Source organism: Loxodonta africana, chromosome 26 (genome assembly GCF_030014295.1).
Source record: "Loxodonta africana isolate mLoxAfr1 chromosome 26, mLoxAfr1.hap2, whole genome shotgun sequence".
Lineage (NCBI taxonomy): Eukaryota > Metazoa > Chordata > Mammalia > Proboscidea > Elephantidae > Loxodonta > Loxodonta africana.
The window spans coordinates 20,351,019-20,378,158 of NC_087367.1; the positions used below are offsets into that span (position 1 = coordinate 20,351,019).

General features: G+C 37.4%; 1 protein-coding gene across 3 annotated transcripts in view; it reads right to left on the reverse strand.

The window, feature by feature from the left end:
• EML4 (EMAP like 4) overlaps positions 1–27,140 on the reverse strand; it is a 201,230-nt gene that overhangs the window by 72,369 nt on the left and 101,721 nt on the right. For all 3 annotated transcript variants that reach the window (XM_010595895.2, XM_064277165.1, XM_064277164.1), the window contains exons 3-4: positions 7,416–7,545; positions 4,627–4,800 (exon numbers count right to left, since the gene is read on the reverse strand). In XM_010595895.2, coding sequence (XP_010594197.1) covers positions 4,627–4,800; positions 7,416–7,545 — 304 coding nt within the window. The remainder of the gene's footprint in view (positions 1–4,626; positions 4,801–7,415; positions 7,546–27,140) is intronic.

Here is a 27,140-nt window from a genome sequence, read left to right on the forward strand (position 1 = left end):
TTTTTTAAGAGATCCAAACCAGGCATACAATTGTACATGCAAAAATAGTCACAGAATTATTAATTTTGAGGAAGTATAATACTTACTTGTCTGCATTTTTGTAACTTTGATATTTTAAAAAATTACTGTGGTAGAATATATATAACATAAAATTAGCTATTTTAACCATTTTTAAATGTATACTTTAGTGGTATTAATTACATTCACTTTGTTGTGTAATCATCTATACTATTTCTAAAACTTTTTCATCACCACAATAGAAACTCCATACCCTAATATTAAAGTAATAAGTCTTCATTTCGTTTTACCCTAACCCCTGGTAACTTCCAAACTACTATGTCTCTACGAATTTGCCTATTTTAGATATCTCATAGAAGTGAAATCACAACATTTGTGCTTTTGTGAATGGCTTAGTTAGCATAATGTTTTCAAGACTGATCCATGCTGTAGCACATACTAGAACTTCATTACTTTTTATGACTTAAAAATATTCCATTTATGTGTATATAACATATTTGGTTTATCTACTCATCTGCTGATGGACACTTAGGTTGTTTCCACTTTTTGCTTATTGTCAATAATCATGTAGAACACTGGTCTACAAGTATTTGTTTCAGTCTCTGTTTTCAATTCTTTGAGTATATAACTAGCAGAGGAATTGCTGGGTCATATGGAAATTCCTGGTTTAAGTTCTTGAGAAACCAACAAACTGTTTTCCACAGTGGCTGTCCCATTTTATACTGCCACCAGTAATGCACGACAGTATACTGTCATTTTCTGCTTTGTTTTGTTTTTTGGTAAGAGTCATCCTAGTGGGTGTGAAGTGGCATATCACTGTGGTTTTGATTTGCCTTTCCCTAGTGACTACTGATGTTGAGCATCTTAGCATGTGTTTATTGGCCATTTATACATTTTCTTTGGAGAAATGCTTATTTAAGTCCTTTGCCCATTTTTTAATTGGGTTATTTTTCTTTTTTGTTGTTGAGCTGTAGGAGCTCTTTACGTATTCTGGATATTAAATCCTTATTAGGTATATGATTTGCAAATACTTTCTCTCATTCTGTGGATTGTCTTTTCACTTTCTTGATAATGTCCTTTGATCCACAAAAGTTTTAATATTGATGAAGTCCAATTTATCTATTTTTTCTTTTGTTGTTTGTGCTTTTGGTGTCATATCTAAGAACCCACTGCCAAATTCAAAGTCATTAAGATTTACTCCTGTTTTCTTCTAGGAGTTTTAGCTCTTTTGGTCCTTGGTCCATTTTGAGCTAATTTTTGCATATGGTGTGAGGTAGGCGTCAAACTTTATTCTTTTACATGTGGAAATTCAGTTATCCCACCACCATTTATTAAAGACACTATTGTTTCTCCATTCAGTGGTCTTGACACCCTTGTAGAAAAATCAACTGGCCACAGATGTATGGGTTTATTTCTGGACCCTCAATTCTATTCCATTAGTCTATCTGTCTATCCTTTATGCCAGTACCACACTGCTTTGATTACTGTAGCTTTGTAGTAAGTTTTGAATCAGGAAGTATGAATTGTCCAACTTTGTTCTTTTTTAAGACTGCTTTTGCTAATCTGGGTCTGGCTATTGAGGATTGAGGATACTGAGAACTAGCTTTTCCGTTTCTGCACAAAAAGCTGTTAGAATTTTGATAGGGGCTGTGCTGCATCTGTGTATCATTTTGGGTAGTACTGACATCTGAAGTCATCTTGACATACTAAATTTTCCAAATCATGAACACAGATGTCTTTCCATTAATTTAGGTCTTCTTTAATTTCCTGCAGCAATGTTTTGTAGTTTTCAGTGTACACATTTTTCACCTCCTTGATTAAATTTATTTTAGGCATTTTAATTTTTATATGCTATAAATAGAATTGTTTTCTTAATTTCCTATTCTTACTGTTCTTCGCTGATATATAGAAACAACTGATTTTTGTGTTCAGACATTCATTTTGATGTCGAAGCTGCCCTCAATAATTTATTATGACTATCATCTGAATTGTCCCATGAATTATAGGACTTTTTAGCTGGTGGCTTTGTTTTATGCTAGAAGAAACACTAATTTCTTAAGAGAAAAATTCTATGAATAACAATGACATGTAATTGACAGTATAAATATAACACGAAAGCAGCACTTAACATTTCCTTAAAGCTAATTTATAAAAGAGAAGAAAAAATTAGTTGAGAGGTTCTGCCTGGATGAGCAAAGGCATTTAACAAGGCAATTACCAAGCTGTTTTATAATTTTCACTACTATTAAAAAAAAAATTCACTAGGGCAAGTATTACGTGATATAATATCTATACTTTCTATTGTTGTTAAAGAAAAATCTCTCATTGCTTAATCTCTGGTGTGTGGTGTAATCTCTGGGTATTAATATTTCTCATAATGTGCAGTTACAAAAAACCTGCACCTTTTTCATAGTCACTGAATTATTAGGCCTCCACTTTTATTTTTTATGTACTCATATAATCAAACTATGTACGGTATGAACGACAATTTCTAAATAAATTGTGAGATTAAAAGTAAAACTTTTGTCTGTATCATTAGATATAATTTTACCCATGATTAGAAGTAAACAGGAAACCCTGGCAGCACAGTGGTTAAGTGCTACGGCTGCTAACCAAAAGGTCAGCAGTTTGAATCTGCCAGGCACTCCTTAGAAGCTCTATGGGGGTAGTTCTACTCTGCCCTATAGGGTTCCCATGAGTTGGAATCGACTCAATGGTAGAGGGTTTGGTTTTTTTTTTTTTTTTTGGTTTAGAAGTAAACAAGATCTAATACAAGACTGTGATATCAAAACTGATTCCTTACATTTATAACTGAAAATTTTAAATTAATAAATGATTTTTTGGCTGCATTGCTAACTACCCTATAACTCATCCACTCTTTAATACTTCATGCAACAGTAAATTCAGTGAGCAATTTAGAATGGCAAGCACATTTCCAGGAGCCCTTAAGAAGCTTAAAAAAAAAAAAGATTCTGGAACTAAGAAGATATCAAGTCAAATCAGAGCCTTGAAGAGGCAGTTATAAAAAGCCATTTTTATCCACACAAAATGCAAAGCCGCATAACGTTAATAAGCTATATTCACGAAAAACTCCACGAGACCAGGCAGAAGAATTACAAACCATTTAGATAGTGTAAGAATCTGTGTTAGACACACAGACAAAGAAGCATTTTGTAAATGTTAAACATGCATCAATCAAGTGAAGGGTGTTTTGTTTTCCAAATCTCCGTTAGAGAAGGGGCAAAATATTAAACTGACCAAATAAAAATGTTTTATAAATCTTTTAGGAATGATTGTCATTTATTTTACTAAAATCCTAACCAGTTCTGGAATGGTTTAATATTTTCCTAAGATTTCCAAAGTATGATGATAAAATATATTTATATCTGATCATAAAGCTTTAATCAGTATTTCCAAAACAGTCCAATTTCGTAAAATTGGTGTAAATATTTGATTACAAGGCAGCTGTCAGCATTTCTGACAGTTAACTTAGCTAGGCTACGACACTTAGTGATTTGGCCGGATAGTGGGCTGGCTGCCCTTCCATAATGTAATGTAATGCAGTGTAATCACTGTCCATGATGTGAACTGATATGATCAACCAATCTGCTGAAAGAGGAGCTTCCTATGGCCATGGTCTGCCTCCAGGATATAAATGGATATTCTGGCAGAGCTCACTCTCTCAACCTTGCACTTTTCCTGTCTCCTGACCTCCAGATTTGGGGACATAAGCCTGCAGAAATCTCCAGCTTGTTGCCTAACCTGCAGATTTTGGATCTGCCAGCCCCAGAAATCCCGTGAGCCAGCAGAGGTCTCCAGCCTGCTGCCTGACCTACGGATTTGGGATTTGCCAGCCCCCCGTTTCCTGAAAGTAAATCTCTCTCTCTCTCATGTCTCACTGGTTTTGCTCCTCTAGAGAACCCAACTAAGAGAGCACTGAACTCCCAGCATGCAGGTTCAGATGCCCAATTTAGGACCACACACATAGAATGTTTCTCCCTTCTCCCCTTCTCGTAACCTGAAAATATTAATTATTACAGACACAGAGAGAAGCCCTCAAGCAAGCCTTTAGCATAGAAAAGATCAGATGAAATAGATTCATTTCTCTACTCAAGCAAGAACTTATTCTCCCAAAACCCAAAATTGAAATTGAGATGCAGCCACAATGAAGAGCCATCTGTTGAGAAGAGCCCTTGCGAGTCGAAGGTTGTAATGATGCCAAAACATGGTGAGGATAATTACATATGGCAGTTTTGTATCCATGGCTATAAATTTAGTCATGGTTATATAAAAATTTAAAAAGTACTCTATAATTTTATTACGAAAATGTTCTGTTGTGGTTTTAGCGGAAGTTATTTTTGCCTGTCTTTCATCAGATTAAGTTTATAACTTAGTTTATTTTTTAAGGTCATAACTGAGAAATTTTGAATATGATCTTCACTTCCAAATGTGCTAAAATACAGATTATAGCAACAAAGATGAAGGGGGAAAAAAAAAAGCCACCAGGCTTTTCTCTCAGAATTCATGGATAGTTAACTTTTTCCCACGTCACAGAATTTAGGTATCATTACAACATTCTCTAGCTCTGAACTCAGGAACAGTTAAAACCTTTTGGTGGGAGTAGAATTCTTGCTTTCTTGAGTTTGTCTGTGTATTTGGAGAGGCTGTGAAGAGGGCTGGGGAGAAGGTGATGCTCGAATTTGTGGACTTTGATCATTAGAATGAGATTCCTCTTTTTTTTCTCTCTGTCCTTGTGGTTTTTCTTTCTTTTTTTCTGTACCGCTGTAAAATAAAGTATAACATGGAACAACACATATTTAAACAAGTAAAAAACAGAAATCAAATGATGGAAAAATTATATAATTCAAAGCTCTAAGTCATATAGCTAAAACAATTCACGCTGCTTTCGTTCAATAACGAAAATAAATTTCTTTGAAAATTCTGGAAGCTGTTAAAATCTTCCATGAAGAAGTTATAAGAATTCTTAAGCAATACAGCTTATGAAGACTACCCCTTTAGACTGAAATGGCCTGTAATGAATTTTGCCATCTTAGCAGATTTTGGGGAACAAGAGCGTTCTTTACTGACCTCAACTTACCCAAACCAGAAGGCAGCTTCCATGTCCTCTGTAAAGCATACTGACTAACACCCAAGGCCCACTACATGCTCATGTTTAGTGGGTTATTCTCTAACTAAATCTCCTATTTCCCCTGTATACTTCTGTTTCCGCAAGTTGGCTTTTAAAGTTACCAAGAGTCAGCTGTCTTTGCTGTTTATGCCAGTTGTACTTATTTTAATTATGTAAGTTACTTAAGTAAAAAGGAAATGGACAAAATATATATAAAAAAGAGAACTGTAATTGCTATGAAAACTAAGTTGAACGTTCTGGAAAGACTCCATAAAAATGAGTTGCTAAAAAAACTGCTGTCAAATTTGGGTTAAGTGAGACAATTACAAAAAGTTGAGAGAAAATACCATACAAAAAGAATCCTAATGCATATTTTTTGCAAGTTTTAAATTTCTTAATCTGCTTTAAAAAATGAAACTAAAAGTTATTTTTAAATGATTTGTAGGTGTATTTGATATAAGGTATTCAAGAAGGAATCTGATCAGAGACTCAATTCTAGAAAAAACGGGGTGGGAAGCTTGGCCTTTCATTAAAAAAAAAAAAAAAAAGACGAATATATTTCAAATTAAAAAAATTAAGATATTTATGTATCAATGTTTATGATCCTGTACTTTGACACCTGATAAACTAACTGCCATTCCCAATCATACTGGATAAGAGTGCTTCCCCTGCACACTCTTGACAATATTACAATGCAGATGGAACCAAGACTTGAATTCCAGTGTTGGAAAGGTAGAAAAGTATCAATTGTTTATACGTCTTAATTCAAAGACCATTTTACAATTTGACTATGAAATGCATAATCTATGAGGAAGTATGTTCAAGAACATTTTTAACAAATATACACGGTGTATACTATTTAACTATTTCATTGTAAAGGTTAAAAATGTTTTAATACAATTTTGACTGTGACATTTCTTCATTTGATTTGGTACTGACACCTTCTGACTTCAGACTGGCCCTTGATTATTTCATGTTCAGTTTTATTAAAAGCACATGCTAAGAAATACAATTCTAACTTCAAAATATCAGATTAACCTTGAAATAAAAAAAACTTAGAAGTTACTTTTTTCTTGTTGGCGTTCCAACTATCCTGAATGCATAGGCCACTAGTTTTACATGGGCCCAGTACAACCTAAAGAGATTTTCCTCTTGGATTATTTAAAAGCAGAAAACAGAACTCCTGCATCATAAGGTAACAAACTTGGATTTTTGCTAGTTTTAGGTTGCGCATAATACTGATCACTATACCCAGCTCTAGCTATGTAAGAAAACGGGCTGAATCTGAACCATTAATGGGCAGAACATGAAAGTTTATTTAAAAAAAACTCATGACAATGACTTCAAAGACTGAATTCTGGAAAGGATTTTTAAAATACCTAAAGACCTTATTGTTTCTTCACCGTTTCTGTAGCCAACTGTTTCGTTAAACATTTAAATCCATAGTCACTGGCACTAGTTTACAGAGGAAACCATTTTCCATCTGTACTTTGTTAAATATTATTCTTAAGGTTTTTCCTCACTCTTTGAAGAAAACAATTTTAAGATTATATAGTTGATTTCCTACAGCCTCTCCAAACTCTATGTGGAATAATCTGCTAGGAATTACACAAAAGGGGAAAATCCTATGAACAATTTTAATGGAACAACAGACCAAATTAATTAGTTCATGAAAAGAACATATGGAATCCAAATCTGTAATCTACTGAAACTTTCATATCTCAGTATTTCCACTGCCTCCCTGCCCACCATCTCCAAAGACAAACACACACATAACACAGCACTATAATATTTTGAGTTTAGCTTTGATTTTATAAGTCATGGCCAAAGAATAAAAAACGTATAATAACATTTAGCCTCTCACTAATGTAGACACATATGGATGATTCTATTTTCCTTTGTAAAATGCTATATCAAATATATCACTTGGAATGGAAAATTCATTTATATAATTTCACTAAATGTAAGGAGGCGTATCTCATCAATTAATGCTTGTTAAAAAGAAAGCAAAACAAAACCAAGAAAGGAAATCACCTTCCTTCTTTTAGTCAGAAACACAAGCTTCCTCACACCGTCTGATAAGAGTACGATGAGCACAAATTGAAAGAGTATAGGTTGGATATCTCTACATTTAGAGTTAAAAAATTCAAAGGACAGACTCACTCAGTTTCCATACAGCTCTATTTCATACTCTTTTCAAAAGCAGGCTGCCTTATCAACTCATACAATTTTGCACTGTTAGCTTTTTCTACCCCTTGTACATAGGTACCTTTTAGCAGCAGATGAAAAAGTTTCTTTTCTTGCAATTGAGACAGAGCTGGTGTGACTTGGTTTTCTGTTTCCACCACTGCCATTGGTTATACAGGACACAGAAATAGCTTCTCGAAGGCTTGGCTGACCTAAAGACGGTTAAGAAAAAAAAAATTCTATCAAACTTCAAAATCCTCCTCAAAGACTGGAGTTCTGAAATCAAGTCCATTAGCGTTTGGAGTTGGTAAGCAGACTGCCACCCTGCTATGCAGCATACAATATTATTATCTGGAGATTTGATCTTATTAAAACAGAACTTTAGAAAAGCTGTGCTGAGTCGTCAAACTGCAGCTGGGCTCATTCTCTAGCTAAATGGCTTGTCCTCTGTACACTATCAAGCTTTAAAGCACAGGATTCAAAGTCCTCAAGTAAACCACGATCCCCACATGTCATGGATCTTCAGAAACAGCTCAGGTACTGTTGAAACCATAAATGTTAAATCCTAGAACCTTATCACATATAAATAAAGCAGAACTACATCAAGTAACCCCTGCTTTCTTAATTTACATAGCAGAAGAGTTGGATTGTGTGGTGGGCACATTGGTATGTCAGTAAGACTCAAAGTCACATGATAGTCACATCTATTAAGGGTCAAGTCTATGATTTGGGAATACTGAGTACTTCTGAATTTTTGGACCCATTTTTTGTACATGCACACACGAGCAAAATCTAACTTATGGATGTGGCCAATCTCACGTCTGTTTCTCTTCATAAAAAAGCCCAGAGGGTAAAAAAATTTTATGTATAAGAACTAACATATTTGACACCCTAGAGTATGCCAAACAGGGTGGTCTTAACTGCATTTTACAAGAATAGGTGTAAGATGTTGGGGGCCACCTGTACCACAGTCACCTATGGTGTTTCCTTATATAGCGATCCCTACACCAAAACTCAGACCTAATCAATCAGAAGAGAGGAGGAGGGCAACCACTGCATTTGTTTTTTCAAACCTCCCAAGAGAATTTTCACGTATTATGCTAATGTCATTGGTCACTGGATCCAGTTCTAGTCAGCCAAAGAGATTACTTCTTGTTATACAGACAGCTGTTGTTTTTAAAATTGGGATAAAACACATATATTTACCATTTTAAAATGTACACCATCATTTAGTACATTGACAATGTTGTACAAACTTCGCCACTACTGAGAACGCCTGCATCACTCCAGGGCAGAAACCCTGTGCCCGTTAAGCAGTCACTCTCTCTCCCCAACCCCACCCTCTGGCAATCGTTAATCTGTCTTCTGTGTCTACAGATCTGCCTATTCCCGTTGTTTCACGTAACTGGAATCATACAATACGTGGCCTTTGGAGTCTGGCTTCTTCCACCTAGCACACTGTTTTCAAGGTTCACCCACATTGTAGCCGGTGGCAGTACTACAGTCCTTTTCACAGCTGAATAATATTCCACTGTATAGCTGTATCAAATTTTGTTTAACTATTCATCAGTTGATGGACATTCATGCCGTTTTCATCTTTTGGCTGTTGAGAATACTGCTGCTATGAACATTCCTGTACAGGTTTTTGTTAGAACACCTGTTTTCAGTTTTTCTGAGTATATGCCTAGGAGTGGAATTGTTGAAGCATATGGTAATGCTATGTTTAACTTTCTGAGGAACTACCAAATTGTGTTCCATAATGGCTGCACCACTATACGTTTCCACCAGCAATGGACCAAAAAAAAAAACACAAAAAACAAAAAACAAAGCTAATGCCATCAAGTCAATTCTGACTCATAGTGAGCCTACACTACAGGGTAGAACTGCCTCATAGGGTTTCCAAAGAAGAGCTGGTAGATTCGAACTGCCAACCTTTTGGTTAGCAGCTGAGCTCTTAACTACTGCACCATGAGGGCTCCAAATTCTCCACGTCCTTCCCAACACCTGTTATCTTCTGTTGTTCTGTTGCATTTCTGTTTTGTTTTGTTTTTAATTATAGTCATCCCAGGGAGTGTAAGGTGATATCTCATTGTGATTCTGATTTGCATTTCTCTAATGACTAATGCGAGTCCCTGGGGGGTGTACACAGTTAACACACTGGGCCACTAACCAAAAGGTTGAAGTTTGAGTCCACCCAGAGGCTCCTTGGAAGAAAGGCCTGGCAATCAACGTCTGAAAAATCAGCCACTGAAAACTCTACACAGTTCTACCCTGACACACGTGGGGTTGTGCAGCTGGAGCTGACTCGGCAGCAACTGGTTAGTGACTAACGGCATTAAGAACCTTTTAATGTGCTCTTTGGCCATTTGTATACCTTCTTTGAGGAAAGGTCCATTCCAGTTCTTTGCCCTTTTTTTATTTGGGTAGTCTGTCTTTTTGTTGTTCAATTACAGGAGTTCTTTATATAATCTGCATATTAAACCTTTATCAGATATGATCCGTAAATATTTTCTTCCATTCTGTAGACTGTCTCTTCACTTTCTTGGTGTCTTTTGACACGCAAACATTTTACATTTTGTTGAAGTCCAATTTATCTGTTGGAGAAACCACTGCCAAGTCTAAGGTCATGAAAATTTATACCCATGCTTCCTTCAAAGAGTTTTATAGTTTTAGCTCTTACACTTAGGTCACTGATCCATTTTGAATTAGTTCTTATATATGATACAAGGAAGGGGTCCAACTTCATTCCTGTTTACATGCGGAGAGCCAGTCGTCCAAGCACCATTTGTTGAAGAGACTATTCTTTCTACTTTAAACGGTCTTGGCACGCTTGCGGAAAATCAATTCATCATAGAGACACGAGTTTATTTCTGGATTCTCAATTCTATTCTGTTGATTTATATGTCTATCGTTATGCCAATACTACAATCTTGATTACCGCAGCTTTGTAGGACGTTCTGAAATCCGGATGTGTGAATCCTCCAACTCTGTTCTTCGCCAAGATTGTTTTGGCTATTCTGGTCCCTTGTATTTTTCCCATATTTTATTTTCCATATAAATTTGTCCATTTTTGCAAAAAAAAAAAAAAAAAAAGCCACTGTGATTTTGATAGGGATTACGCTGAATCTGTAGATCAGTTTGGGGGGTACTGGCATCTTAATAATATTGTCTTCCAATGCAGAAAGTCTTTCCATTTATTTAGATCTTCTTTCTTTCAGCAATGTTTTGTAATTTTCAGTGTAAAAGTCTTATACCTCCTTGGCTAAGTTTATTCCTAAGTATTCTTTTAAACGCTATAGTAGATGGAATTTTTTTTAAAAATCCTTTTTTGGATTGCTCATTGGTATAAAAAATACCACTGATTTCTGTGTTGATCTTATATTCTGCAACTTTACTCAATTTTTGTGTGTGTGGATTCTTTAGGATTTTCTCTTGCCTGTGAATAGTTTTCCTTCTTCTTTTCCAATGTGGACACCATTTTATTGTTTTTTCTTGACTAACTGCTCTGCTAGAACTTCTAGTACAATGCTGAATCAAAGTGGCAAAAGCACACATCCAGGGGGAAAGTTTCTGGTCTTTTATCATTACGATGTTAGCTGTGAGTTTTTAAAAAACACCCTTTACCACACTGGGGAAGTTCCTGTCTATTTCTAGTTTGTTGAGTGTTTTTATCATGCCACGGCATTGGATCTTGTCAATGCTTTTCCTGCATCAATTGAAATGACCCTGTGATTTCTTTCCCCTTCATTCTATTAATGTTGTGTATTACACTGATTGCTTTTCATGCTGAACCACCCTGACATTCCTGGGATAAGTCCCACTTGGTCATGGTGTCTAATCCCTTTAATACGCTGCTTGATTTGGTTTGCTAGTACTTTGTTGAGGACTTTTGTATCTATAATCATAATGGATATTGGTACACAGTTTTTTCCTGTGATGTCTTTGTTTAGCTCTGGTATCAAGGTAATGCTGGCCTCATGGAATGAATTACAAAGTATTCTCTTCACTTCTATTTTTTGGAAGAGTTAGAGAAGGACTACTGTTAATTCTTCTTTGTTTAGAAGGAGCCATCTAGCCTTGGGCTTTTCTTTTTTGGGAGAGTTTTGACTACTGATTCAATCTCTTCTCTATTTAGATTTACTTGTCTCTTTAAAATTTCTCTTTCTTCTTGAGACAGTTTTGGTAGTTTGTGTGTGTTAAGGTTTGAATTGTGTCCTATAAAAAGATATGTTGGGAAGTCCTAACCCTTGTACCTGTGAACGTGACTTTGTAAAAATAAGGTTTTACTTTTGTTAAGAGGTCATCCTGGAGTACAGCGGGTCTCAAACCTAATCTTTCTAAGCAGTGTCTTAGAAGCCCAGTACCACCAAGGACTGTTGGCAGCAATCAGAATCTGAAACAGGCAAAGGAGGACCTTCCTCTAGAGCTGATGCTGAGTTCAGACTTCCAGCCTTCTGAACTGTCAGAAGGTAAACTTCTATTCTTTAAAGCTACCCATTTGTGGTATTTTTGTTACAGTCGCCCTAGGAACCTAAGATAGTGTGTTTCTAGGAATTTGTGCACCTAGCTAAAGGTTTCTTAATTTTGTTGATCTTTTCAAAGAACAAACTTTGTCAAGTGCTTTTTCTGCATTTGTTTTGTTGATTCTTTCCAAAGTTTTTCTATTTTCTACTTCCTTTATTTCCACTCTAATCTTTATTTTCTTCTTTCTGCTAGCTTTGGGTTTAGTTTGCTCTCTTTTTTCCAGTTCCTCAGAGTGTAAAGTTAGGTTATTGATTTAAGATCTTTTTTCTTTTAAAATGTGTATAGCTATACATCTCCCTCAGTAATGCTTTTGCTGCATCTATAGTTGGTTTTTGAAATACAATTTTTTCTTTTACTTTTTGTTACACAAAAATACCACTAGCCCCCAAATCAATTCACTCCCTTGCAAAAATATATTTTTAAAAATACATTTTAAAATACTAGATTACTGTGATTGGATTATTCATTTACTGACAAGTTTACTGGATGGTGTCAATTCAGCTAACAGTATCACTCCTTCTTTGAGAGAAGTCATCTCTCTCCACCCCCAGTCCGTAACTGATCCACTGGATTATGGGTAGATACTTGAGCCAAGATGGATTAATTAGATTCTTTCCTTTGGGAATATGTGATTCAGTGGCAATCTGTTAGTCTGGCTAGTTTTCCCTGAAAAAAAGGAAAAGTAGTACAGAAAGAGGCAAAATGAGAAACAGACAGGCATATGCTTGAGAATTTTCTAGTTCCAAGTACCAGCCCTTTCTAGGAGATCAGTTGTATTTTTATTCTTGGACTCTGTGAGCTCCCTGTACATTCTCATAATATATCCCTCTACCCCCGCCCCAACACCTCAGATCTTTTTGGTTAAGCTAGTATAGGTTGATTTCTATTAGTTTCAATCAATATACCATAATGAATATAATGCAAACTTAAAATTTATATTTTAAAAGGGAAAAATGGATTTGGGGTTAAAATTCAAAATTTACAGCACAAGTTTAAAATGACAGAAGATACACACAATAGAGAGGGAATTTTGAAACAACGTGAAATCACACTCTCTGAGTCTCTGCGATAAGCTTCATGAAAGATACTATTAACCCTCAGCAACAGCTAATAAACAGTATTATTCACACACTAAAAATGGGATGCACTTAGTTACAGGTGGGTATTTAACACACAATAATTAAAAAAAATTTTTTTACTGTGCTTTAGGTGAAAGTTTACAGCGCAAATCAGTTTCTCACTCAAAAATTTATACACAAATTGTTTTGTGACATTGATTGTAGTCCTCGCACTGTGTTTGCACTCTCCTCCTTTCCCTTTACACCCTGGGTTCCCCGTGTTCAGTTTTCCGATCCTTCCTGCCTTTTCTTCTTTGCTCTTGGTCTCATATATTCAATTGAACTCAGAAGCACATTCCTCACTTGGGTTGTCTGTTTTATAGACCTGTCTAATCTTTGGCTGAAAGGTGGACTTTGGGAGTGGCTTCAGTTCTGAGTCAGCAGGGGGCCATGGTCTTGGGGGTTCTTCTAGTCTCTCTCAGACCAGTAAGTCTGGTCTTTTCTTTTTTTTTTTTTTTTTCACAAATTTGAGTTTTGTTCTACATTTTTCTCCCGCTCTGCCCAGGACTCTTTATTGTGATCCCTGTCATAGCAGTCAGTGGTGGTAGCCGGGCACCATCTAGTTCTTCTGGGCTCAGGCTGGTGGAGGCTGTGGTTCATGTGGTACGCTAGTTTTTTGGACTAATATTCTCCTTTTGTCTTTGGTTTTCTTCATTCTCCTTTGCTCCGGGTGGGATGGGACCAATAGATGTATCTTAGATGGCTGCTTGCAAGTTTTTAAGACCCCAGACACTACGCATCAAAGTAGGATGTAGAACATTTTCTTTTATAAACTATGTTATGCCAGTTGACCTAGATGTCCCCCAGTAATAATTTTTAAAAGCATTCAACATATGAAGAAACATTAATAGAATTTTTTTATTACAAATAGAAAAAAAACTTTTTTTTCCCAAAGTAATAGAACGCAAAAGTAAAACTATAACTGCCTGAAGCTGTCTTCAAGGTTTCAGAAATATTTTACAAGGTAGAATTTACATGTGAGGAGACACTCTGGTAAAGCTATACATTACAGATATGACAAATAAATTCTAAGTCAGAATTGATAGAAGATTTAGCAAATAAATGGACTTTAATGTTAATTAAAATTCAACAATAGAAACAACTGCTACTAGAAATGGAAAAATATTTCCCTAGCACATTCTGAGTGACCAGGGAAAGGGAACAGAATGAAAGGATAACATGTTTAATAGCAGAGAAACTCCAGCTTTAATAAAGAAACAACAAAGGCTTTACTTCAAAGTCTTCAAATAAAATCCGTAATGCTTTTAAATTATGCCAGTAATTTATCCCTGCCAGAATAATTTACTGTTTCTATACAAAAAGGCAATAACTTAAGCAGATTACGGAAGACTATTGAGTGAGCTAAAATAATAAAATTTCTTTTCAACAGCATATGCCATCAACTAAAAATCATACCATTTGTCAATTACTAATAAGAACAATCTAGATGATTTTAAAGTGAACAGTACAACTTTATCTCTTGGCTCAGAGGCCAAGTTAAAAACAAGCCAAATATAAAAGAAGATTCAAGAAATGGTGATCCAAAAAAAAGGCAAACTGTCAGAGATCAAAGTGGTAAAAGTATTTTTATGCACAACAAATTTCATTTTCAAAGAAAATTACCCACTGAATGCAAGAAAAGTTTTATGAAACTAATTCAAGTGAACAAATGTGTGAATGAAAGACAAGCAGAAAAGAAGACATGTGTGTTTCTTTTAGAGAAACCCATATCATTTCTCCTGTCTCACTGAATGAAAGAGAAGAAAATTAGGTAGAAGAAAGTTAAGGCTGGCGCTTACCCTGAAAACAACTTTTACTTATACTAAATACAGAGAACCATGGTCAATTTGTTCGGATAGCGGGCCCTGAGTCAAGTGTCTGCACCAAACAACAGGCAGTCCCCGGGTTACAAACGAGATCAACTCTAAGTGTGTCTTTAAGTCAAATTTGCAGGTAAGTTAGAACAGGTACATATGGTTCTTATTTGGCCTCATTTTAGTGCAAAAAAATGCTCAAAGCCTTTTCAATGATTTAAAAGCTGCACGTGAGGGTGGCTGTGCTGAAGAATTTGTTGTTAGCAGGGGTTGGTTCCTTAGTTTCAAAGTGAGAGCAAATTTATATAACATTAAAGGTCAAGTATGTAAGAGCCGTATGTAAATCTGACGCTGGTAACCTGGGGACTGCCTGTTGTTATCAATTCACAAGGACAAATTTGGCACACAGAGCTCCGGTTACAAGAATTTGCCTTTCCGCTCTCAACACAGTACTTTTTTTTTTAATAGCATTTTATTTTTGGTGATAATATACATGCCATAATTTCTTGTTAACAGGCAAAATGCAGTCCAATGCATGCACCATCAAAGGAATGATACTTTCCCTTATTTGTATAGTGCATTATATTTTGTATCTTACCCTCACATCTTTTTAGGTCTCAGAAGAAATGAGCCATCTGAGCTACGCTTTCACTGACCTCATCTTTTACTGGTTACAGGCAACATATTACAGAAATCTCAAACTCAGCAAAGAGACTATACCCAAATGGTGAGAAAAGGTAGCGGTCAGACTGTCGATGATAAAAGGTCATGTTTTTGCAGACACAATGTCAACAGCTGCGGCTATTATTAACGGAAAGGTAGATTAGTTGTAGAAGAATACTGATGAGGAAAAATCTGATCCTGGCTGCAAAAGCACAGGGCTTCACAATGCTACAATTTCAGAGTTAAAAGATACCTTACCAGTAGAATTGCCAGATTTAGCAAATAAAAATATAGGATGCCCAGTTACATCTGAATTTCAGACAATGAGTATACATCAGTATAACACACACTAAAAAAATTATTTGTTATCTGAAATCCAAATTTAACTGGCGTGCTGTATTTTGTCTGCTAATCCTACTTAAGAATTTGACACAGGTGCTCTACCCTGAAGTATGAATCAGAATAACATATATGGAAAGATATATTATTTGATCTCATCTTGGGCATGGCTTCGAATTACCATGTAAATGACACAAAATTATTGGTGGAAAAATATTCTAAGGTTAATCCTGTAATGGAGTGTAAATTTAATCTCTTCAAGTCATGGTGACTTAAAAGTCAAGACTAGACAGGGCCTGCTGCACAGGCGCATACTGGCCAGGCTCAGTGCTATCTTCTGTCACTCGTAACTGGATAGACTACAACAGGGTCCATTCCACAGCACTAGCCTCTAGAGTCAAGGTCAAAGGAACAGGTGCCTCACTTAGACTTCAATCCAGTTCATTATCAAGCAGCCCTGAACCAGGAGGTATTAAGTATTTCTCCAAATATTAACCAATGGTACTCTGATTCCCAATCTTTTTCATATCTTCCATACTCAATTTCTCAGAAACTATTTAGTACGATTCAGAAATTGCTTCATCAAGTTTTCTTAGTACAAGTGGGTGCCGAGCAACTGGGTGGCACACTCTTTTTTTAATTTTTTCTAGTGCCATCGACACACTCTTTAGGGGGGCTTAAATTTTTCTTTGTGTTATCTGCTCTGCCATTTGTGATTTCAAGATCATTCTTTTGAACATGAAGAAGGACACAAATTAGGAGTTGAAGGGTTGGCTTCTTCTATTAGCAACATATATGCCAACTAATGAGCCTAACTGATATTTTGTTAGAATGATTTAAATTCTTTCTTTCCTGAAGCTTCAAGTATACAACCAGTTATGCCTAATATTCCTATAGTGATTTTCTGAACTCTAAAATGATCAGTTTCTTCCGAAGATTTTCAGTCTCCATTTTACCTATTAAAAAAAAATCCCCCCCGCCCAAAAAAAGTAAAAAAAAAAAAAAAAACCCCCACTGCCGTAGAGTCAGTTCCAACTCATAGCGACCCTACAGGACAGAGTAGAACTGCCCCATAGAGTTTCCAAGGAGCGCCTGGCGGATTCAAAATGCCAACCTCTTGGTTAGCAGCCGTAGCACTTAGCCACTATACCACCAGGGTTAGGCTTCCTTATATAGATGCCGGAAACCCTGGTAGCGTAGTGGTTAAGAGCTACAGCTGCTAACCAAAAGGTCAGCATTTCGAATCCACCAGGTGCCCCCTGGAAACCATATGGGGCAGTTTTACTCTGTCCTATAGGGTCGCTATGAGTCGGAATCGACTAGACAGCAATGGGTTTTTTTTTTGGGGTATATAGGTGTCATAAAGTAAATGGGACTTAGAAACTGGGAAATATGAAATATTACTCCCATCCTTTTTACTTTTTATGTTTTCCAAATCAGGATGTCTCCGCTCTCAAATTTATTTTGAATCTGTTTGAACATTTTGGTAAACATCTTTTTGGTGTTATTAAACTGCCTGTCACAGCCCATTTGTGGGTTGTAACCAGTACCAGGAAGGAAGAGATGGAGGAAAAAAGAGAGGACGAGAGAGAGAAGGGAAGGGAAGGAAGGAGGGACTAGAGAAGAATTGTTTTGTGAAACCTTTGTTTGAGTCATAATATACACAGCCATGTGTGCATAGGTCACAACGTAAACTGTGCAAGAGAAGCTTGAAAGACTTTTTCTTTTGAACAATAAAGTCTTCCCACAACCATATTCCAGTGTGAAGGCCCATGTAGTCAAGTTTTGGTGATATTTATAAAACGCACCTCGTTATTCACTTGGGTTAAAATGGCAAACTTAAGAAACACAAACTCCAATTATTATTCACTCTTCAAAGTTATTTAGTATCGACATACAAGCATCTATAATGGTAAATACTGTTTCCAATTCACTTTCGAAATCTGCTAATTACAAGATTCAACCCCCACTATATTTGCCTTGGGTCATGCCTGAGGAGAACTCCTTAAACTCAACCAGTTTTATAATTTATCTATTTTTTACATCCCATTTTTTTTTTTCTCTTTACAGCCTTTTAGATTGTTTCTGAACAATTACCTTCCTTCTTTCTTCAAAATATTTATACTATTTCTAGCCTAACACCTATCGTCTTCCAGTCTAGAGCACTGTTTTCCAAAGCAGGCTCCAACGAACATTAGGTTCCTCGACACATTTCCCAAAAGAGATGACCCCAGGGAAATGCTATATATTAGATTTTCTGCTTAGAGATAATAGATATTATTTATGAAAGGCTTAGAGATCCTGCAGTAAATAAACCTGTTAAGCCCAGTGTTTTCCAAACGTACATCCCCGGAGAATTCTTTCCTTAAAATACCTGTTTCGTGCTATGAAATGTGCTTTAAGAAATACTGGGCTGACGTAATGCTCTCAAGGTGGGGTCTATAGATCACCCATATTAGAATCACAAGGGATTATGTGTTTAAAATCCAGATTCTTAAGCCCTACCCCTGGGCTACTAAATCCTAGTCTCCGAGGTGGTGCCCAGGAATACGCATATTTTACAAACCCTTGGGTAACTGGGATGTGCACTACAGTTCTGATACCACTGGTCTAAGCCTTGCTACCCTAAGAGTGGTCCCTAGACTATGAGCCTGGGCATCACCTGGGAGCTTATTAAAATGCAGATTCCTGGGCTCCACCCCAGACCTACTAAATCCGAATCTCCACTTTAACAAAATTTCCAGGTGATTCCTATGCACAGCAGTTTGAGGATAACTGCTCTGATACAGAGAACTAAAATCAATTTTTCAACAATAATGATTTCCACTCATAGCAACTCTATAGGACAGAGCAGAACTGCCCCACAGGGTTTCCAAGGAGCAGCTGGTAGATTCGAACTGCCAACCTTCTGGTTAGCAGCCAAACTCTTAACCACTGTACCACCAGGGCTCCACAGTGACATATAAACCCAAAAAAACCAAATCCGTAGCCATCGAGTCGATTCCGACTCATAGCAACCCTATACAACAGAGCAGAACTGCCCCATAGAGTTTCCAAGCAGTGCCTGGTGGATTCGAACTGCTGACCTTTTGGTTAGCAGCTGCAGCTCTTAACCACTACACCACCAGGGTTTCCACAACAACATACAGAGCCTGTAATTCACTTCTCATGCCCTCTTCTAATGCCCCAAACCTCATCTCGATGTTTCTAAGTCCTAGACTTACTGTCTGTAATGGTGAAGGTTGTGTGTCAACTCGGCTAGGCCATGATCCTCAGTGATCTGATAGTCATATGATGGTGTGATCACTTCCATGATGGGATTCGGTATTATGTGATCACCTCCATGATAGTGTGAGTAGCCAATCAGTTGAAAGGGAGCTTCCTTGGGTGTGTGGCCTGCATTGAATATAAATGTATATTCTGGCAAGGTTTGTGGGATTTTGCCCGTTCTGGATCCTGCAGCTGGCTCCTGTTCATCTGATCTCTGGTTCTTGGGACTTGAGCGAGCAGCTTACCTGTGGTCTTGCCTGTCAATCTTTGGGATTCATCAATCTTCACAACCTGTGAAGAAGGGTCCTGTCCTCCGACCTGTCCAACCTGGGTTCTCCAGAGCCTGTGGCTATGTGCATCAGGAGATGCGTGACCCACGGACTTGGGGCATTCCAGCCTCGGCAACTGAGTGAGTCATTTCCTTGATATAAATCTCTCTCTATATATACATATATTTATATGCTTTACTGGTTTTGCTTCTCTAGAGAACTAAGACACTGTCCATATCTTCAAATGCTTTCAAGATATCTTACGAATTATCCTGTGAATTATTCATCTTCACATGACTAGATGGCAGTGATAGTTTTGATCAGTCTCAGCAGGCTCTCCATTCCCAGATGCTTACTCAGAAAAGACAAGACATGCTTCGATTGGCCATCTTTTGAGGCCTTCTTCAGTCAACAGAAAGTCTCCATTTACTTAGCCAGTCATGGAGTTTACTCATGTAGAAATGTCTATGCAATTATCTGAATGTTTATTACACGTTTTTAAAAAATAATGGAATAGAAAAATGAAGGTACTCATATGAGCAAAGAAGCAGATCTCAAAAACGTAGTATGTACTGAAAATTATCAAGTACTATATGTTGAAAGAAACCCTGATGTAGTGGTTAAGAGCTGCAGCTGCCAGCGAAAAGGTCAGCAGTTTGAATCCACCAGGCGCTCCTTGGAAACCCTGTGGGGCAGGTCTACTCTGTCCTTTAGGGTTGCTGTGAGTCAGAATCAGCTCAAAGGCGACAGGTGTGGATTTGGTTTTATACGTTGAAAATGACAAATCTTCAGCCTAAACTGAACCTGCACTGGGTTTAGTTGATGTGTAGTCACTTGTGAAGGAGAACAACATGGGAGAAATTCTGGCATTACACCAGACTGAAGTACAAATGATAATGATATTTTTTATTTTATTTATCAGATCCCTCTCTTCTCCCAACATACACACACAATGTTAAGCCTGGCAGGAGTGAATTATGTACGAATGTTCAATATCTGAACAACTGGATGCAGTAGTAAGACAGGCCATAGATCGATAGTTACCTGCGGATTTCCTGTTTAAGTTATGTCAAGCCCTCTCTGATAAACAAATATATAAACAGAGAGAAAAGGGTTCTTCATGCCCTTTTACCTTTCTCTCAAGAAGAAAGAAGACCTTGTATTTTACACACTCAAAGCGAGCAACTGTCTCCAATAGGAACAAGCGTACTAATTACATTCCCAGTAAGTATAAACGGGATAATTCCTTCAGCTTCTAAGTATTTTCTAAGTATTAAGATTAGGGTCAGAATTTACATGAGGAGTAATCATAGTCCTCTGTGACCCATGTGCAATTTAACAATATGTGGGTCTGTTAATGCCTAAACACCAACAAATCCTGGCACTGTTCAAAACACATACACATAATTCTCTCTCTGCTTTTCACACATAATACAGTTGTTTCACTTGCTCTTGAATATTATTTAAAAATATTATTTCAGGTACTTTTTACCATTCTTTCACCAATGCTTCAAATAGTTTATCAGTCTAAACTTAGCATTTCTACCTAAACTGACATTTTATATTCATAGTGATGTGACTGCTGGTTCCTTGCTCAGCAATTTCAAGTTTACGGTAAAATTTTGGGTACCAATTACAAAATATACTCTTCTGAATACTAATATATTTATAAGAAGACTGAGCCAGGATATAACCCTAATCGATCATTTCTTAAAATGTTACTGTGAAGAAAAAATTAAAAAAAAAAAAATGGTAACTAAAACTTTGCAGAAAATCTTCCAATCTTGTTCAAATAATCCCATGCTGTAAGAACGGCCAAGTTTATAGTTAAAGAAATATAAAGGAGCTTATTCAGCCATTATCAGAAACGAAACCTTGATTTTGACTTTTAAATCATATAAATATATTGCCATTTGAATTCAGTCTCTGTGTTCCCCCACCTGGATTACCCCCCTCCTCCTGCCAAGAGGGTATATGACTTAGTTCAGGTGCTTCTGATTTACAATAATAAAACCACCTAACATGAGAGAGTAACTTTCCAAGTATTTGGCTAGCGTGGATAGCTACAGTCATCAAAGACAGAGTGTGAAAAAAGAGCTGTAAGAGGGGAAAGAAAAACAGTTGGTAGAAAGAGTATCCTTCAGAAGCAGGTTGGGGATGGGTCTCAGCAATCAGAAGGCAAGACTGATCTCCAACAAAGGCATAAAGGTGGGTTAGGAGCAGATAATGGGCACTGTGCCTCATCTATTCTGTCATTCAAGTTATAAATCAGTTGTTTCCGACTCCCTCCCCTTACCAGCTACCCTCTCAAATCCTGTGGGTTCTCCTTTGTGTGTCACTCAGGGCATCTCCATCTTTCTGTTCTGTACTGTCATGGTTCACCTTCGTCTAAAACCCTTGCCTTGCCCCTCCTATCCAATCTGTCAGATTTGTCTTTCTGAGACATCAGTTTGATCATGTTTGCTCCCCAGTTCTTTCTTGGTCCAATTATTTTCTGCCTTTTTTTTTTTTCCCCGTTACTGTGAGTTTTCATTAATGGAAGGATGCTAAATCATGAACTGTGTTTCAATTTTGGGTTGGTAATATGGATTTTAAAAAATATGTGGGAATACATGGTTTCCACAAATCTTGGGTGCCAGAATTAGTGGGTGCCCATCTGTCCAACCGGTCATGGGAGGCAGGATGTATTGTGGGGTTCCTTCCATTAGGTTACATGGGGTACCTCTGGTTTTCCAAATATCACACACACACATACCCCAAAACCAAGCCTACCAGGGCTCCCTAACTATCACACAGGAAACCATAATATGCTCACAAAGTTTATCTGGGGGCACGAAAGAAAAATAATACAAACTTTTTACCCAATCATACTTCCTGGATCCACTACCTCACATTTAAGGGTCATACCCCAGCTATTTTGCTTCAGTGAAGGTTTCTTTCGTCTTTCACCATGACACAAGTCCCCATTGGAGGGCAACAATACTTTTAGCAGGAAAAGTAGACTCCCAAGAAACCTGAGAGTCAGAAAAAATGCATGGGCAACCATATATCCAACAGACTAAGAAAGAGTTAAGTTAAAGCTTTTGATGGAAAGAGAAAAATACGACACTAATACAGTAAAATTTTGGGTCAACTTTTCTTCTAAAATTCTTTAATGTTGTTATGTTATTTGTATAATATTAAAAACCTGACTAAAACCTAAAAATTAATCAATTATCTTTGGTAATGATCCATTGCTGGTAGAATTCATGTTCATTATCTCATTCAAAGCTCATCTGATTCTAACCTACCTTTATATCTTTGTTGAAGACCAATCTAGCCTGTAGACTTTTCAGCCAGCAGTCTACATTTTACCTTCTGCATCTCAACTTCTACAATTTCGCTAGCCACATTACAGAAATTTTTCTTACCAAGGTCACCAATGACTTGACATTAAATTCAATGGATACTTTTCATTTCTTACCTTGTTCAACTTTTCTTCAGCATCGAATCGCTCCTGACTTAACACCCTTTTCCCTTCATTCCCAGGACATCTTCCTTGCCTGAATTTCTTTGTAGCTTTCTAACCATTTCTTCTCACTCTCATTTGATTACTCTTCTTCTCTTGTCCAGCCTGTGTATCTTGGCTCTTCAGCTCTCGTCACTTCATACCCTTCTCAATATTAGTATATCTAATTGCTATTGGACATCTCCCCATGAAGTGATGTGCCTCTTCCGTCCCAAAACAGTTCAAATTGCTACTCTATAACATACCTTATAATGGTGAAGGATATCACCATCCAATCATTGTACAAACCAGAAAAGTGGGAGTCAGCTTTAATCCCTCCATTTCCTTACTGCCACCATTCAATGGGTGGCCAAGTTCTTTGTTGGTTCATTAAAAAGTTTTTTTTTTTTTTTGGATTTGGGTTTTCCCCCCAGCTTTATTGAGATATTAGCGACATATAATAAGTTGCACATTTATAAAGTGTACAACTTAATAAGCTCTGGAAACCTCGATGGCGCAGGGGAATCCTGGCGCCGTAGTGGTTATAGTGCTACAGCTGCTAACCAAAAGGTTGGCGGTTCGGATCTACCAGGCGCTCCTTGGAAACTCTGTGAAGCAGTTCTACTCTGTTCTACAAGGTTGCTATTAGTTGGAACCGACTCAATGGCAACGAGCTTTTTTTTTTGGTCATACATGTGAGACAATCACCACGCTCAAGCTAATAAACATATCCATCACCCCCAAAAGTTTCCCTGTCTGTAATCCATCTTTCCCTTCTCTCATCCTTGTCCTCAGACAACCACTGATCTAGTTTCTGTCATTATAGATGCATGGATTTTCTGGAATCTTACATAAATGGAATAATACAGTATGTATTTTTTGCCTAGCTTTTTTTACTCAGCATAATTATTCTGAGATCCATTCAAGTTGATAAGTATATCTGTAGATCATTCCTTTTTATAGCTGACTACTACTCCACTGTATGGATATACCGGAGTTTGCTTATCCCGTCACACACGGATATTTTGTCCAAATGACATGTTGATGGACATCTGGGTTGCCTTTTGACTACTACAAATAAAGCTACAATGACCCTAAGTGTACAAGTCTTTGTGTGGATATACACTTATATTCTGCTGGAGTAAATACGAGTCGGAATTGACTCGACGGCACTGGGTTTGGTTTTTCTTTGGTTATGGTAAGTGAACGTTTAACTTTTTAGGAAGGAGTCTTTGGGTGGCCCAAATGGTTAGGTGCTCAGCTACTATTCAAAAGGATAATAGTACAAACCAAACCAGAGGCACCTCGGAAGACAGGCCTGGCAATCTGCTTCCAAAAGGTCACAGCCTTAAAAATCCTATGGAGCACCTCCACTCCATACACATGTGGTCTCATGGGGTTGCCTTGAGTCAGAATTGGCTCAATGGCAACTAACAACAACAAACTTTTTCAGAAGCTGTCAAATTGTTTTTCGAAGTGGCTGTACCATTTCACATTCCCGCCAACTGTATACAAGAGTTCCAGTTCCTCCATATCCTTGCAAATACTTGGAATGGCGTCTTTTTAATTGAGCCATTCTGGAGGGTGTGCAGTAGCATCCTGTGGTTTTAATTAATCTTTACCAAATCCAAGGTCACTAAGATTTTCTCCTATGTTTTCTTATAGAAGTTTTATAGTTTTAGCACTTACAATGAGGTTCACGATCCATTTTCTATAATTTTTGTAAATGGTGTGAGATTAAGAGTCAAGGTTCTTCTTTTTTGGGGGGTGGGCAGATATGACCTTAATAACTCCTGGATTTGTTTCTCCCTACCTATCCTTCTTGCACCTTAGCTTCTGCATCATCTGGAACGCTCATCTCCATCCCTCAAGTTGAAACTTAAACTCATTATTACTTCCTCAAAGAAAGCTTTCATTATCACTTTATCTAAACTGCCTCTCCTAGTTTACTCTCTCACTATCCCCTTTATTTCTTTCGGTCCTTATCTCCATGTAACTCTATGGGGACACATACCTTGCTTGTTTTGTGATTCCTGTATGTATCACCAGGCTTAGCACCATGCCTGGCACATGGAACACACCTAATCAATATCTGAATGGCTCACTAAACAAATACATCTTCACCACTACTGCCTCTAATTTTTCCTCTGGATTATGTTCAGTTTCCCTCTATTCTCCATTCTTGCAGTTTTATTCTGCTTGAAGTCATCCTCTACAGTATGCCAGAATGGTCTTTCTAAAACATGCTGTACGTTTTATGTCCTCAATTATAATATGTACCATAATTTTAAGTTCCATTAGAAAGAAAAACGCATTGCCTATTAGAGCTGTAACGCACCATCAATCGTAAGATACACTGCAATTCCAGAGACATTATAATGGAAAAATATTGGCATCTCAGGATTAATGAATTACTGTAAATCTGCCTGTTACTCCTCAGTTTAAAATCCTTTAATCGCTCTCTACTGCCTTCTGGCTAAAAACCAAATTCCTTAGCAAGACATACAAAATTTTTCACTATGGGCCCTACCTGCAAGTCCAGGCTCATTTCTTGACACTCCCAACCTCAGACCCTGTGCTCCAGTTTATTTTGAACTCCTAAACTAAACACTTCTACTCCTTATGCTTCTGCACCTGGATGGTCCTTCTCTCTGGCATACACTAGTCCCACTACCTGCCTAAGCTAACATGTATTCATCATCCATCCACCCACCAAATATTTACTCAGGGGCTATTATGATCCTAGCCTTTTGTTTGCAAAAGTGAACATGGCAACCACTGACACCAAGGAGTTCAAAATCTCGCACGGGAACTACACTGGCAATGAAAACATGTGGTAAGTACAGCAAAAGAGTGAAATCAACAGAGTATCATGGACGTACAAAGAAAGGACAAACAATCCTGTAAGGATGATCAGGGGCACAGAGCTCAAGAAAGGCTTCCTGGAAGAAATACAGCACGAAGTCTTAATGGATAAGTGAAAGATAGGCAGGTGAAAGGGAGGTGGTATCTGGACCCTATTCTAAGCTGGCAGGATGTGTAATGGAATGGGAAGAACACAACAGCAAAGTGTGTGGTGGAGGAGGGTGGCAGGGGACAAGAAGCTCTTTAATGTGGGCAGAATGTAGAACAAGAGAAAACAGAGTCCACAGAGGAGAGGAAGCAGTAAGCAAGAGTTAGATCACAAACACTTTACCCATAGAGGGTAGAGAACAACTAAAGGGTTTTAAGCTGAAAAAAGACTTAGTTCAATTTATATGTTAAAGGAACTCCTCTAGTGGCTATGTGAAAAGCAGATTTCAAGGCAGCAGTCTAGGCAGAAGATGACAGGGACAAGAGCTGGGGAGCATGAATGGAAAGGAAGAGGCAGTTTTAAAAAATATTCAAGACTTAAAAGATATCAGGTTCAGTTTTGGAGCATGTCACATTTTTGAAATTTGAAGAACATACAAGTGGAACAATCTAGCAAGTAAACAGATAATTCTGAAGTGCAGAAGTCTACAATATACATAAGAATTTGGGAATCAGAGCCAATAAAACAAAAAAAAACCGTGTTGCTGAGGAATTTTCAACCCCAATTTGAGTTGGCTATTTATTCTAGCTGCTCCCATAACACCCTAAATTTATGTTTTTTTTTTTTTATGCCAGTTATCACATCAAAACAACTTGTTGCCATCAAGTCAATTGTGACTCACAGCGATCCTACAGGACAGAGTAGAACTGCCCCAAACGGTTACCAAGGAGTGGATTTGAACTGCCCACCTTTTGCTTAGCAGCCAAACACTTAACAACTGTGCCACCAGGGCTCCAGTTATCATACAGTTTTATAATTATTGACTTATCTATCTTCTCATTCACCAGGGTCCCCAGGTAATTATATAAAACAGCAAGAAGAGACTAAAACAAGATTTTCATGGTTATTTTCTCTTACAGTTTGAGATAACACTTAGTACTGGGAATCCTTAGCATTTGGGTAAAAGAGTAAATGATCTCCCAGGGTGTAGAGAGAATGAATTAAGTAAAGTGGGGGGGGGGGGGCGGGGGGGGGGAATTGTACGTGAACGTTTGTTTTCCAGCTGGGAAGTCTAAAGTATATCCTTTGAAATTTAAACTATTAGAAACTAACTGGGAGGAAGGAACATGGAACTGATTACTGAATGTGCACAAATTTATGACATATATATATGTCTAATATTTTATAAGGGAACCATATTTCGGGGCTTGGACATTATAAAGCCTGAGCAATCAACCTCTCAAGGTCTAGACTGCAAGACTGGAAACAGTGACCTCCAGGGGCCAAAGGTATGAAAGTAGTTCTCTTTC